The following is a 15598-nucleotide window of genomic DNA, read 5'->3' as shown; positions in this document are numbered from 1 at the left end:
CCGTCACCCAACCTGTTACCCGTCGGGTATCCATTTAAAAAATACTCGCGAGTATTTTAAAACCCGTGGTACTCGTTGGATACCCGTTTTCAACTCGCAAATATTTAAAAAAAATATTTTATAAGTTTTTAAATGAAATAATCCAAATTAAATTGAAAAAAAAAATTGAAATGTTTTAGATTTAAAGTTAAAGATACTTATGCAAAGGAAAATAAGGACAGGAATGTAATTTTAACTTCTAAACAAATAACGGATATCTGCGGATATGGATAATACAAAACCCAAATCGACCCGATAAAAAACGGGTATTAAAAAACCCACTACCCACAGGTAATAAGTACCCGCGGGTACCAACTATCCACAACGGTTTTTTTTGACATCCCTAGGCCCAAACACTTAATATCCTTTTTACTCGAATTAGAAATTTCATTCTTGAATTAATGTTAGACGTTGTACTTTAAGTCATTCCTAATGTTATTACTTTGAAACATACTTTATATCCTCATAAATTTTAAATTATTGTTTGTATGCTAAAAAAAAGCATCATATTTAAAAGAAGAAACAATTACCTACCAACATGATCTCGTTGGTAGAAACTATTATAGTTATAAATATAAATATAAAAATTGTGTTTGTGAAAAATGCGGAGAATATTCGTGGAGTCTTGTATTTCGGCGCTAATCAAACGCCACTGACCAATCATTCATCGTCATTCATTCATTCGGAAGATAAAATCGTTCTGACCAATACTGTTATATAACACTTATTGGGCTTGAGATTGAAGTGAGGAACACGACATAATCCATGGCGTCCTTACCCAGTAAGGATCTTTCACTATTCAGAATCCTTTCTCCTATCTTTTCCGCACTCTCTTTCTTTTCATTTTGTATCCCTTTATTTGTTCCTGTTGATCTTGGCAAGATGGAAATCTGAGTGCATGTGGTCTGTAACCGTTGTTTTTCTTAATTAATCAACTACCCTTTCGCATTTACTTTCTGAATGGATTTTCTCCCATGGTAGATTTCAGATCATTCAATATCGTGCCATAGTTTTATCACTCGTTTGAGTCAACGTTTAAATTTACCATAATATCCATGCCATTGTCTTCGTTTATTTTCTTCTCTTCAGATGTGTGTGTTTTCGCAGGTTTTGCTCCTTTTGTGTTTCTATTTCTTGTTATTGGGTGCACTGCAAGGCCTTTTTATCCTCTTCCCAACAATGTTGATGGGGGAAATAGGAAGCCCCTACAAACTTTTCGCCCATATAACATTGCACATCGCGGTTCAAATGGAGAGATTCCTGAAGAAACTTCTGCTGCATATACGGTGAAGACTATTTTTGTGCAAAACTATATTCTTTTCCTTTTTCTGTTTCTGATTTGGAAATCGACTGTAATTATTGTTTCAGTAAATGCAATTATGCACGAACTATTATTAGGTAAAATGTTGATGATATAGGAACCATCATTTCTATAGTTGGCTTACGGTTGCCCAAAAACGAATGTTTCCTGCAGAAAGCTATTGAAGAAGGTGCAGACTTCATTGAAGCTGATATCTTATCATCCAAAGATGGTGTTCTTATATGTTTCCATGATGTCTACCTTGATGATACTACTGACATTGCAAATCACAAGGAGTTTGCTGATCGTAAAAGAACGTATGAAGTCCAAGGGGAAAACATCACTGGGTTCTTCACTGGTAGAGTAGCTAAACTTGCTATACTTTGTTCAGCTTCTTTGCAAATTTCCTTAATAAAATAATTAGGGGGTTAATATGATTGATACTGTCTATGACATAAATGCATAAGCTTGAAGTTCGCCTTTGATTTCATTGTTTTTAGTAACGTGTATCATAAAAGGTTTGCGTATGTTTCAAGTTCTCTAGTTTTGTTGAAAGTCCTATTTACCGTCTAAACAATGTTTCTTCATGTTGTAATTATCGAATTTTCCAAAATAAGTTTACTTGTTTGTATATTTTCAGTTGATTTCACATTGAAGGAGTTAAAGTCATTGAGGGTGAGACAAAGGTATAAATTCAGGGATCAACAGTTTAATGGTTAGTCCCTTCTTCCACAGAGTAGTCTCTCATTTTATTATTTGCCATTTTCTTTTGTTTGTTTGACTTGTTCATTCATTGATTTGGAAATAACATGTTACCACTAAGAAAATGCAGTAAAGACAATACAACCACTGAGACACAGACTCTGCCCTCGCTGGTCTAAGGCACCAAATCCTCTCCACTATCTCCCACCCTCTCCTTATTCACTTTTTCTTTCCTTCCCCATCTTGCAATTTTTTTTCTCTCCTCTTCAATGCCTTGCTGCTAACTGTGCACTATGTTGCAGTATTCCCTACTCACTGAAGAGTAGACTTATTTTCCTTTTTATTTTTAGGGAAGCTTACTGCTGATGACTTTTTTTTTTCTTGTGATTCGTGCATGGAACTAATATTGCTTTTGCACACATAAAAGTTAACCGTTAGTCTATAACTTTATACCGATAATTTATTTCAGGAAAGTTTCAAATCATCACTTTTGAAGAGTTCATTAACATAGCACTTGATGCACCCAGAGTTGTTGGAATATATCCAGAGATAAAAAATCCAGTATTTATCAATCAACATGTGAGTATTTCTTTGTAGAATCCAACAAATGCCTAAATGTTAGGAATATATTCGGGTGGGAACCGGGGGTGTGGACTTGTATCGACAAAGATAAGCTGTTCTGAAAGGCAGAGCTATTGATATATAATTCATCCAACTGAAGAATATAATTGAATCCACCAATTCCCAAATTAAGGCTAATGAGTATTACTGGATGTAAGATTATGTTGTTGGAAGTTTCTAAATGCAAATTACATTAAGAATTCTTAAATGTTTTAAAAAAAAATCTTACAATGTCATGCTTGCTAATTTCGTCTTAATAGTATTATGTTTTAGCCAAGTTCTATAGGGGTTTTGTCTTCTTTCCGTTCATTAAGTCGAATTGATACAATCAACAGGTTAAATGGTCAGATGGCAAAAAATTTGAAGACAAGTTTGTGGAGACACTTCAGAAATATGGGTTAAAGGGTTCCTACCTGTCAAATAATTGGCGGAGACAACCTGTATTCATTCAGTCATTTGCTCCAACTTCACTCGTGTATATAGCAAATAAGACGGACTTGCCCAAAATTTTCTTAATTGACGATGTTGACATTCCAACGCAAGACACCAATCAGGTTTGTAATACATTTTACCCCATATGTGCAAGCTTCTGTAGGATTATTGAACTTCTCTTCTGTCTGCAAGTTTTCAGAACAAGATGTATTGTTAATGGAGTTAGTTATACTGGTGAAGTTAATAATTTATATCATAATTCAGAACTTAAAAAATTAAACTATAATGAGAAAGCATAAGTAATCCCCACAGTGGAGCTATATTCAACATTTTCTTTCTTATTCATGTACAAAATGGGGGAATGTAAACTAAGTATTCAGACTACCTTTTGGATTTGTTCTCTTCTATTTTCAGCTTTCCATTGTCATTCTTTCTGGTACACTTAATGCTAGCTTCCTTAAATAAAATGTTGAAATTGGAGAAAAAGCCCTTTCCTAGGAGTTTATCCATTCCTAGTTGACTGATACTTGGCTATCCGTAGATCTTAGCAGCATCTATGTAATATCTACCTTTTCAGAAGTAATACTTTCCCCATTTTATGTTATACTGCTGTTTTGATTGCCTATACCAAAGTCTAACAAAATAGTACTGTGATGATTATGTGCAGTCATACTGGGAGATTACATCTGATGAATACCTTAACTACATAAAACAATATGTTGTGGGAATTGGACCATGGAAGGACACGTTAGTACCTGTGGTAAATAATTATATGGCAACTCCTACTGATATTGTCTCCAGGGCACATGCTCATAATCTGCAGGTACAGTTCTTTGAAGCTTATTTTCTCATGATTTATGGATCTGATACCTTTTGGAAGATTGAGCGGATTATTCTTTTATTCTCTTGCATTATCTGTTGTGACATTTCTCCTTTTTAATTTGTAATCTTTGTATTGTCTTCCATCAATGGTTTGGAGCCAAACAAATGGCAATATAATTTGCTATTGTTGGTGCAGGTGCATCCATATACTTACCGAAATGAAAACTGTTTTTTGCACTTCAACTTCAGTCAAGATCCGTATGTGGAGTATGATTACTGGATCAACAAGATAGGTGTTGATGGTCTGTTTACAGACTTCACTGGTAGCCTCCATCGTTTTCAGGAATGGACCTCTAAACGTCAAGATGATGATGACGACGACGATGATGCATCCAAGTTATTGCATAAAATTGCATTGTTGCTCTCCTCTTATAATTGATCTCGAAAATTCAAATGCTGTATTTAGAGTTGGGATTAATTTTACTGTGTTCAGAAAAGCTTATAATAATATTTACAAGTGAGTTTTTTACTAGAAAGTTATCTGACAATTAAGCAAAATTAAGCATCACTAATCACAATATAAAATCTCCACATAAAGTTTTGGAATTTCTCAAATAAAGATACATACTGTCTACCGTACTCATAAATTAAATTTTATTGTTGGTTAAAGTTTATTAGGAAAATAAACGAAGTTTGTAATAAACAAAAACAGTAAAGTCGCTATATTATATGGTTTGTAATAAATTTCAACGAATAAATACTAGGATGTTTGTGCTTAAAAGTGCGCAAAAAAAGTGCCCCTCTCAGCTATAAGGAGGTGTTTTATTTCAGGTGATGCCTGCAGAAGCAGAGTTCTACCATACACAATTCTTTATAAGCAGAATTCTGGGATTAACCAGTGTTGCCGCCCAAATTTCACTAGAGTCCAGATTTTATTCTGGTTTTTTTGTTTGTTTTCAAAATATATTGATTTTAATATTTTAAAATATTAAAATCAGTACACAACAACACGTTTTGAATGTAAAAGAGAAACAGCACCAAAGAAGGCAAGGAATACACCAAGGAAGGGATATTTTTACTTGAATTAATTTTGCAGCACCTTAAATGAAATGGAGCGTTTTAATGTTATTGTACAGATAAAACATACTGAAAAAAAAAAAAAAAAACATGCTGAAGAAAAACATAATAGTTATCATTTATATAAATTCAGGAAAAAGAAATAGTTATCCTTACTCTTTTTACTAAGATTTCATCTGAATTCCTCAACTGAAAAAAGTAAAATGACCACACAACAGATTATAATAGCAAATACATAAATAATCCAGATTTTAAAAGATTAAAGATATTATAGTTGTATACTAAACAAATTCATAAAATAAAAATTACAAATTCTAAATAAACAATTTGAAGTTGAAAACCAATGTTTCGCAAACCGGCCCTTAAACTCCAACTTTTTTGTTTCAATTAACTTTAAAATAGTAAGTGAAAGGAAACAACGAAATAATTACCATTTATACCATCTGATGTCGCTTCCAGTTTTCCAAAACAAACTTATAAAAACAAAAGAAAACAATTATATATATATATATATAGCAATTTAGGTATATTTTAAAATAATTATGAAGAATAATTAAATCAAAAGATTATTACTAACTAAAAGAATTGTTTTTTAATCATAATCTAGAATTATATTTAAAATGGAAATTGATTTTACTATTTCAAATTGTGACCAATGATTATGCCCTAAAATACAAGTCTTTTAATAGTAAGATTAGTAAAAAAAAATTATTATATTGTGACACCGAATAAAAATCTAATAAAAACATAGAGAGTGCAAATTATTCACCCTTGTACCTAATTGGAGAAGAATTTTTGGGGAGTCATTGATGAAAATTCATGAAAATGTGGATGACTAAAATTTCGCGAATATCTCAAGACGTCAGCAAAATGTATGATACCACATAAGGAATTAATAATTACAAGCAGTAACATTACTCAAAGCTGTAAATCTGCATATCGATCTCTTATGCTCTCATCTTTGATATTTCTTCGAGCATCATCCTTGATTCAGCAGCGAAGTCAACAGGAACAACTGCTCGAACCGTTATCCTTTGCCGCTTCTCGTTATTATACTCGTTCTGGGTAACACTAACGCGGAAAAGATGCGGAACCCAAGTTGCTTGCTTCAATTTCAGATTATAAGGATTATCTTCTCCTTCCTGACATTAACAAGCCATGTAACGTTAAATAAAGCACTTTATCATCGGGTTTCAACATTTAACGGGGTAATTCATCTTACTTGTGATTTAAGGTCATCTAAAGCATCTGCAGAGCATCCAACAATCTTCTCAGCTTCCTGATTAAAGACGGAGAAGAAAGCCTCACCACTTGTATCGCAAACCTTCGCAACCATAATATACCTGAAAGGACAATGAAAACTTAAATGCATGCATCAGATAGAAAATTTAACACTAAAGATGACAAGTGTGCTACCTTAAACTGCATTGTTCATCGCTTTTCTGGCACCCTTCGCACCAATATCCAGAACCAATGTTTTCAGTAACTTTCTTATTGCATGTCTTACAGGCACGATACCACATTGCTTGATCAGGCTTTATGAAGCTTATATATCCTCTAACGCTGAAAAACGCAGGCTGTTCAAAGTAACATAAGAGATTACAAGTCAGATTAGTTATGCACATAACAATCCTTTCAAATTTCCAAGAACTTCAGTAGTATGCTGCCCTAATGCTAACAACCAGATGGTGCCGTCTTGACAATGTCCAACATTCAAGAAAATTAGCTACCAAAATACCTTCGTCTCTCCCAATGATTGATCGGAGGTTATGTGAGCAAGTGGAACACGATCAGTGTACACTGATCTGATTCCATTATTAGATGTTGGACTTGAACCAGAACCTACAGAGTCCATTGAAGCATCTTTGCCTTCAGATTCATACCTGTGAGCCAAAGCAGACATATAAGCACGACTATCATAAAAATTCCATAAGGCAACAGTTGCATAGCGGATATTGGTATACCAGCTTCTGAGTTTCTTTGCTTCGGGTACGTCTGGATTTACCAGAATTACACTTTTGCTTATAGTTGACAAAGAAACGCCTGAGAAAGATATTCAAGAACGGTAAAGATATGAGCCTCTCGCACCAGTGTCCTATAGTGTTCATCTAAGCGAAAACCTTATCATACCTTGGAAGTCCCCAACCCTGAGAGACTTGATTGCAACAACTGGAGATTGATCAGCAATGTCCAGTAAATCTTGTCCTGTGTTAGTAGCAAGATCATTCCACAACGACACAACTACCGTCTTCTTCCTGAAATGTCGGGCGTGCACATTTAAATCCACACAATTCAACAAACCTTTATCCTACAAAGTGAATATCTAAACCTACATTACAGCTATTCAACACAATTAAAGGACCTCATATGCAAGGGGAAAACATTTTTTAACATAGGAACAATCTTAACTCCTCCCTATTTATAAAGTTTCACGGGAATAATTCTTTAATGGTTATAGATATAAACAATCCAAGTGATAAGCAGTAAATACTCACGTTTCATCAGCGATAGTAATGTCGCGCTTTGGAATGCTCTCATTGTCACTCTTCCTACGAATGCTCATTGTTGAAGATACATTCTTAACAACTCCAATGACATCTGAAATTGGACGATACAACCAATAATTAATCAAGGCTAAACCACAACAATTAGAGCATGTTATAAACAATACTTACCAACAAGTTCAGACTTGTTGACATAAGGACCTAGCTGATCAATCTGGACAAAGCTAAATTTTGTTTCCGGGACAAAACTTGCTTCACCCGCCACCTCTTCCACCTCAGAATTCTCGTTGAGCGTCATTTCATAATCATTTTGAACAGTTTTGAACTGTTTGTTGGCAACTTTCAATGTCCCCTTCGAAATATAGTAAACCTTTCCCAAAACAAATCTGTCGTAAAACTTCCTCGCGGCATCGTTAAACATGGTTGCCTGGATCTGAGTACCCTGAAATTAGGGGGGAAAATATCAACCCCTACACTTAACAAGAAAAACAGCATTTAATTCCCAAACAAATAAAAATACAAATCTTACTTCTTCGTCCGTCAATTCAACATTGAATACACAACCTTCACCCCTAGCGTTCTTATAGGTACGCATGTTTCCTTTGTTCGTAACGCTGACTTTTATCGTCCAATTACCCTGATAAGGATTCAAGGAAACGAGAGGACGCACCCTACGCGTCATTGCCATGCGTGCAGCAGGAGCCGAACTAAAATAAAAGAGAGAGAGGTTAAAAAAAAAATCAAAATGAAAAACCATTAAATCTCAGAACGATTTGAAATGAAACAAGAACACAAGAATACTGCTCACTTTCTATGTTGATCATTTAGAATCTGCGCAGCAGATTTTGTCACCACTTCCTGCTTTTGCTTCAAAACAATCCCAGCATCACCTTCACTCTTCAATCCAACCTCTTCTTTGGGTTTCAAAAGAATACCAGGCTCCTCGCTCTTTATCTCCATTTCAAGAGCGGGAGATACCGGCTCACATTTCGTGACAATAAGATACCTGAAACAAAATATACACACATCAAAAATCAGATACATCTAATCATCTTCAAAGCTAGTGTACAGAGCGATAACTGCTACGAAATTAGGTCTTACTTTTCAGATTTGTTAGGGATGTCGTTGAGAGTGTAATCAAGAATTCGAACAAGACCTAGGTTTTGAATGTTCCCAGAGAGAACCTCAGAATACATATTCGAAGGAAGAATCGCCCTGAGTTTCTTTTTCCCATCACTGGCCGAGAACCTAAATTGGCACATAAAATACATTCGGTAAAAAAATTGCAGGAAATTACAGATCCGAAACAAAAAATAAAAGGGGACGAGTAACGAAACGTGTAGGTTAGAGATTACAAACATGTATCTGTTGCCGCTGGGCTTGAGATCAACTATTTGAACAACAATGTCGGGAAGATCCGACAGAGAATCTGGGGAAGGGTTGGCGAGGAGCGTCGAAACGCCGTCGGGTGTGATAGATTTTGCGGCCATTGGAGAGAAGTTTTGGAGAAGAGAAAGGAATAAAGTGAGAAGAATAAGAGTGAGGGTATGGTTGAAAGCCAGAGAGAGTGGTTTTGTATAGTGGAGAGTGTGGCGGGAAACCGCGATTTTGTGTGGGGCGTTTTCAATTCGAGGGCTTTTCGCGCTTCGTTTTTGCAAACCTATCGCGCCCTTTTTCGTAAAACGCGTTCTAGATATTTACCAATGGTAATAATATTGTTTTGTGTACGACCAAACGGTAATATACATATATATATATACATATATATATATATATATATATATATATATATATATATTGATTGTGTGTGTGTGTCTTTTGAAGTTATGCTATTAGATTTTCAGAAATTAATTTTTTTTAATATTTTAACTGGAATAATTACTTTAAATTTATCTAAACTAAAAGTTATGCTGGTTAAATTTGATAATTTTACTAATATTTTTTACAATAAAAATTAAAGTTTTAATAAGGTTATAATATATTTTAACAAAAAGAATACACATTCCATAAATATAAAAATTATCTTTTTAAGGAATAAAATGGGATTGAAAATATCTTTTACAAATCTTGTAAAAAATAAATAAATATTTTTATTTTCGTATTTCTAAAGTTGCATAATTTTCTCCAGTTGGCTGTGTAATCATTATACCTTCTAAATTACATCTATCTAATAATTCAGATATCTTTTAGTTATCCTTTATCTGTCTATTATTATTTCTTAAATATTTTTCTATAACAATATAATAATGTAATGAATTTTAAGCTTTTATTAGATTTGACTATTTTTAATTGATTATTTTTTATTAATTTTTTTAATTTATTGAGTGTGAAAAAAATAATTTTTAAATTGAATTTTTGTTGTCTAACTTTTTTTATTTTGGCGATATCATATTTTATTTTATAATTTTGTAGTAAAAATCTAAAAAAAATAATATTTTATAAGTTGTAGTAGTTTAAAAATAGTGAGATTTGATTATTTTAATATTAAATGGTTTTAATATGAAAGTTTTGATATAAATAATTTTTTTTATTTTAAAACACATGTTTATAAATTACTTTTTTAAAAAATTTTAACTTTTTTTAGGAGTTCTTCTTCTGCGTTCATTTATTTGAATATTGGAGACTGCTTAAGTGATCACAACAACAAGATCTTCAAGTCTATCTAATTAGTTTTTTCAAAAGAGTAAATTAGTTTCTACTATTTTTTTTGGACGGTCTTGTTTCATTTCCATACGAGTCATAATTTTTTTGTGTGTCTCGTATGAGTCTTTTATAAAAAAAGTTGTTGATCAGTGATTCTAGTCATATACTTTAATCATGTTTTTGTGAGTTATGGTGTAGATAGAGTTCATTGAACTGATAGAGTCGTCTTAGCTTTTGTATAACAATTGGGTCATTTATAAGGTAAAGGAAGCTAACTAATGTCTTTTTATTTATTTGGAGGTTCGTGAGTTTGTGTTTTGCTTTAAATGTTGTGAAATTGATGGTTGGTGTGACAAATTATTGATTTTATACACTAGTTTGTTTTAAATGATGTATGTATTTGAAATTGGTTATTGATATGATGAGATGACTGTTGAATGGTACTGGATTCTTGATGATTTATGAATGATAAGTTGTTGTGTTGGTTGATCAATTAGTTGTTGAGCTTTAGTTTGACAGTGGGTTAGAGAAATGGTTAGTTTTGGTCTAAATGGGATTTTGAGAGGCAAAATTCTAGATAAATTGCCTTATGAGTAAATATGTTATTTGGTGTTTGTCATAAGGTCATTTAAGACTTAGTTGACCATATAATGCATTGTAAATGTAGTTTAAAGCATGAGAAACATGATACACGAGTGTTAAGTTATAATATGACCAGTTGAACCTTGTTTCTTTACCAAATAACCAAATTAGCATCTAATTTAAGTAGTGAAATCGTTTTTGAATCAATTCTAGTGTATAGTATGCCATTTTGGCCACTTTGATGGGTATTGGGAGCAATCTAAATCAAGTTTCAAAGTGGATGTCATATGGTATAACGTTGAGCGTCCTTATGTAGCGGTCAACGTTGTCAAAACAAATATATAGCAATATGTTTTATGGATGTTGAGTGGTGGTGAAGGACGTTGGATGCTACTTCTTAACTACAATTTTGGGCTTAATTTCTTGATAATTCGTTGGGTGCAGGGTTGGGTTGTTTGGGCGAGCAGTGTTGGCATTGAGCACCAGAATTATGACATTAAACACCCCATTTGTTGTCCTTTTTTTTTTCTTTTGATCACAGTCGAGTTTAAACCAATTTAATGTTTTAATACTTACTGTGAAGTATGATTTGATTTATAATATAAATTGAAAACAAGTTTATGTATAACTTATGATAATGAGTATGTTGTTGATCATGTGCATGGTAGATATGGCTGATATAATTCCATGGATCTTGTGATGAGACTCCATGATGACGTTCATTAGTAAAATTGTTTAGCGTAATTTCATGGATGTCATAAGTAGATTTTATGGTGGTGTTCATTAGTGATGTATTGATGTAAGGACTCACTCTTAAAAGTTATCATGACACTCCAATAATAATTTTATTCAAGTAGGTAATGAGATTATGTGACTAGAGAAGTACCAAAATGTCATAATCTATGGTTTGATATTTTTTGGTTATAGGTAATAGACAGACTAATTTTGTGTAATAGGTTGAGAGGATAAGTTGTTCCACTACTATAAGTGTACAACTTGTCATAATATGACATTAATACATTTATCTGGATAATCGAGTTCAATGTTATAAATCTATTTGATTTTTTATTTTGATTGAGGATATAATTATTATGTATGTTTTAAACTAAATTGTATAAATATATATTTTTTAACATTAACTTATCCTTTGTTCTTTGTGTTTGTTTTGTTTTTTTCTTTTATAATGATTACGTTTATGTAAATAACAATGTTGGTGTGTTCATTTTCAAGGTCTCTGCCTTGTGTTTCATAACACACATATATTCAGTTATTCATGGATTTTTTACAGTACAAAGTAGGGAATGCGTTAGCGTTTTGGAGGTTTGAGAGTTATATTGTTCACAAATCGTTTCTCCCTCATGGTTAATCATGTTGTTGAAGACCTTGACTTTTTTTTCGAAATTTCTTTATTGATTATTTGTTGAAGAAAATGTGTTATAATTGTTTTTTGTAAAGATATTGAAGAAGAGGTTGCGAATGTAAGTGGTAACTATAAAACTATTAAAGACTTAATTACGTTTTGAGTCTTTAAAAAATTTGGGAATTTTTAATCAGTCTAATAAATTTTTAAAGTAATTCAATGAATTTATACGTAACCATTGTTGTTAAGTCACCTGATTTGTTGCGACATGTTATTTTATTATTTATAATTTTATAACTTAATAATTTCAATAATTTATAATTTTATATTAAAAAATTACAAACAAACAATCATCTAACAACTCATTATATTAATACTCTAATAATGTATATTTCATTTTTAAATTAAAATTTTAATATTAATATATATTATCGAAGTAAAATTATATAAGCATTTATTGGATCGATGGTATCAAAACATAATTTTCTTATTTTAAATTTTCAATTATCATTGAAAATTAATATTTTTATAATTATATAATCATTTGATAACTTATTTTTAAGGATAACGTAATCATCAAAAACAGATTTTTATAATTAAAAATAAAAGATGAAAACAACGAGTATAAAGTGGTGTTGTATAAATTTATTTGGAATTCATGGTATTATTGTATAAAGTAAATAAGAGTGAAAAAATAAAACATTATTATTTTGTAGTGTTAAATAAATGTAATTTTGTGTTTTGTGGTGTAAAAGTATATCATCCGATCAGAGGCATTTCAAATGACAAACCTGCAACAGAATACCATAATAATTGCCTCTGTTATTCCTTTGTGAGCTAAAGTATCTTACAAAGTTAATCAAAAGTTTCGTCCCTGATTAACTAAGATGTACAAAATAAACAACACAAGTAAAATTAGAATTAAAGCTAACTAGCTAGATCTATTCTGCTATTCAGATTAGCCATGATACTAGCTTAATTAGACGACATGAATAGTTAATGGCTTTGTAAGAATACAAAAAAACCCAGATGTGCTGATTTCTACTAAGAGCAGCACGAAAAGCAACTCCAGCCGTTTGATGCATCTGTGGTTGGTTTTGGGGCCTGATCAGCTGTGTTTGATGACTCCTGTTGTTCTTGTTTCTCTCCAGCACTCAGGGACGAAACACTCTTATCTGGACCTTTCGACGACCTTCACATTAATTCAAGAGGAAAAAACATGCATGTCTCATTAATATTCATCCCTTTGCTCATACATTTATAACAACCATGTAGAAAATCTATAAGATACATAGTCCAGATATTTCTGAACTGTGATGTGATAGTTGTTATTCAGTATTTAAAAACAATCTTATCAATAATAAAGTAGTTAGTGATCAAAGCTTACTGTTGAAAAGCATAGGAATTGCTGCTGTCATTTGATTGGCGTTGAGGCTCGAAAGCCTTATCATCTCCTTTACCGACATTCTGTGTGGTTTGACTACTTTCCATTATGACCTCCCTCATTGTCTCAGCAGCTTTTGCTTCGGCATTTTTGGAACTAAGTTCGTTCTGTAGTACATGAGTTCTTTTGCTGATAGCATTGAATTTATTTGTCGAGGCAGCTAGGTTGTGATTTGGCGAAGCATAAGGCTGATCCTGCACGCTGACATCAACAGACTTATCCAACTCCCAGGATTTAAAACAACCTAATTCGTTTGAGAAGCTCGTGTTTCCCATGTAGATGCTAAACAATGATTCATTAGAGGCAGTGCTCCATTCCACTTGAGAGTTTGCAGTACTTTTGGAGAAGACATGAGATGGAAAGGTGTAATTGGGAGAGGTGTTTGGTTCACCTGGACGCTCCATCATCTGCACTGGAGGGTTATTTATCACCCCACCTGCAACATCTTCGCTAGATTTTGTTGGAGCGTGTGATTCAACTTTTGTGAGAACACTCCTAGAAGGTTGGTTTTGTGATGATTCCAGCGCACCATGGGATGAACTTCCTGGTGATCATTCATTTCTAGATGTTATGAGAGATAAATGAGAGCCTAACTTGTATTACTTGAAGAATGATGCGTTTAATCATCATGCACTCATTACCTGTGTTGTTGGTTTCATTACCTATATTTTTGTTATCACCTTCAATTTCCATCGATCAACGAGGTCCAGGTTTTATAGTGGAAAGTTTAGTTGCTGTAAAACCAAAGTCAAAAAGGAAAATTCACATCTTAAAATATCATAATCAACCAGTGTTTTTGTGTGAAAAACATAAAGAAGCAATATTTTTGGCAGTCACTTGAAGGTGAAAGAACGTGTCATTCTCTTAACCGAGCGAAAGGTGATAAACAACAGGAAGAGAACAATGACCAACAATAATTCCCAAAACTCTTCAAGGTTATTAATTTCTTATCACCTTTTCTTCAAGGCATTAAAACTGACATTTTGTCTGCAAACATCCAAATGGAAAGAGAACACAGATATTTTCCTTATCATGGTATATATACATAAACATCCCAAGATTGAAATTGAATCGACATGACGGTGAAACAAACAAATCTTCATGCAGAAAGTAAAATTACAACAGAAAATAAATGCCAAGAAAACCTCAATTCAAGAAGTGTAGGAAGACTGAGAAGATTACATGAAAAGGCGGTGTGTTCGAAAGATCCAAGGAGACTGCCGATCAGGCCCTGCTGAAATCAAGCAAGATATGCCCAAGAATTCAGCAGTCCCAATATTCCCTCAAAGTACTAACAGAGTCAAATTATTGGTATATCAAGAAAATGGTGGGAAGAAAGTTATATTGAAGAAGATGAAAGATTGAGAGATAAAAAAAAGGTTAAATAAAACGAATGGTGTTGCACAAGTTTAGGAGGTTGCATTCTCATGTTTCTCGAGTAACAACTAACGAACTTTGGCTGCCATGCACCCCGACATGCCAACTGTGATGTTGGTCATTTGACCATTGGTCATGTGAGGTGGCTTATTCCTTATATGATCTTATCAAGGTCGAAATAAAAGTAAAGTCTAGTTGGCAGTTATTCAAACTCCATAATCTGCGTTCAACAATATGTGAGTAGATTTAACATCTATTTATTAATAAAAAAAATTAAATAATTGTTGCCGTAAAAAGTTTCCCACTTTTAGTGCTTAATGTTTAATAAATATGTTAATTTAATAATAATTACTTTTTTTTTTTTTTGTTCGTGAGAGGTGCTATAGGAAAACCAAACATTAGGAAGTGACAAATGTGTAACACAGATAATTTATTATTTAAAGTATAAAATAGATTTGCCATGTATTTTCATTTGTAAAAGAGAAGCATGTGATCAGATTTCATAAGGTAGAAGATATTTTTAGTATTAGATTAATTGTAAGAAAATAAAAATAAGACGATGAGCTGGATCTCTTAGAAAATGGAACACTGTAAAAGATTTTTTTATAGTGTTTATTTTAACGGAAACTAACAGAAGTTTAATGGAAAATATTATGCACTCATATTCGTTATATTTTAATGTAAGAGATGAAAAT

At 32.7% G+C, this 15598-nt stretch overlaps 3 protein-coding genes across 3 annotated transcripts; 1 reads left to right on the top strand and 2 right to left on the bottom strand.

Annotated features, from left to right (window-relative positions):
• Positions 1 to 646: 646 nt before the first annotated feature.
• Positions 647 to 4452, top strand: LOC106766830 (glycerophosphodiester phosphodiesterase GDPD6). The gene is made up of 8 exons (XM_014651592.2): positions 647 to 820; positions 1147 to 1325; positions 1514 to 1697; positions 1980 to 2054; positions 2511 to 2620; positions 2998 to 3216; positions 3762 to 3917; positions 4113 to 4452. Exons 1-8 carry the CDS (start codon positions 805 to 807, stop codon positions 4353 to 4355), a joined length of 1182 nt encoding a protein of 393 aa, XP_014507078.1. The 5' UTR covers positions 647 to 804; the 3' UTR covers positions 4356 to 4452.
• A 1333-nt stretch (positions 4453 to 5785) lies between these two features.
• LOC106765514 (replication protein A 70 kDa DNA-binding subunit B) lies at positions 5786 to 9070 on the bottom strand. Its single transcript, XM_014650168.2, has 12 exons — positions 8857 to 9070; positions 8599 to 8745; positions 8306 to 8503; positions 8027 to 8204; positions 7669 to 7939; positions 7489 to 7591; positions 7124 to 7248; positions 6958 to 7036; positions 6732 to 6876; positions 6410 to 6570; positions 6216 to 6336; positions 5786 to 6135 (listed from the first exon to the last, which is right to left on the bottom strand). The coding sequence occupies exons 1-12, from the start codon at positions 8985 to 8987 to the stop codon at positions 5941 to 5943; spliced, it is 1854 nt and encodes a 617-aa protein (XP_014505654.1). The 5' UTR covers positions 8988 to 9070; the 3' UTR covers positions 5786 to 5940.
• A 3827-nt stretch (positions 9071 to 12897) lies between these two features.
• LOC106766419 (dentin sialophosphoprotein) lies at positions 12898 to 14219 on the bottom strand. Its single transcript, XM_014651149.2, has 3 exons — positions 14168 to 14219; positions 13470 to 14070; positions 12898 to 13274 (listed from the first exon to the last, which is right to left on the bottom strand). The coding sequence occupies exons 1-3, from the start codon at positions 14217 to 14219 to the stop codon at positions 13127 to 13129; spliced, it is 801 nt and encodes a 266-aa protein (XP_014506635.1). The 3' UTR covers positions 12898 to 13126.
• Between the last annotated feature and the right edge of the window lie 1379 nt (positions 14220 to 15598).

This window comes from Vigna radiata, chromosome 7 (assembly GCF_000741045.1).
Source record: "Vigna radiata var. radiata cultivar VC1973A chromosome 7, Vradiata_ver6, whole genome shotgun sequence".
Classification (NCBI taxonomy): domain Eukaryota; kingdom Viridiplantae; phylum Streptophyta; class Magnoliopsida; order Fabales; family Fabaceae; genus Vigna; species Vigna radiata.
The sequence above is the reverse complement of the archived record's forward strand: the minus strand, read 5'-3'. Positions and strand labels throughout refer to the sequence as shown.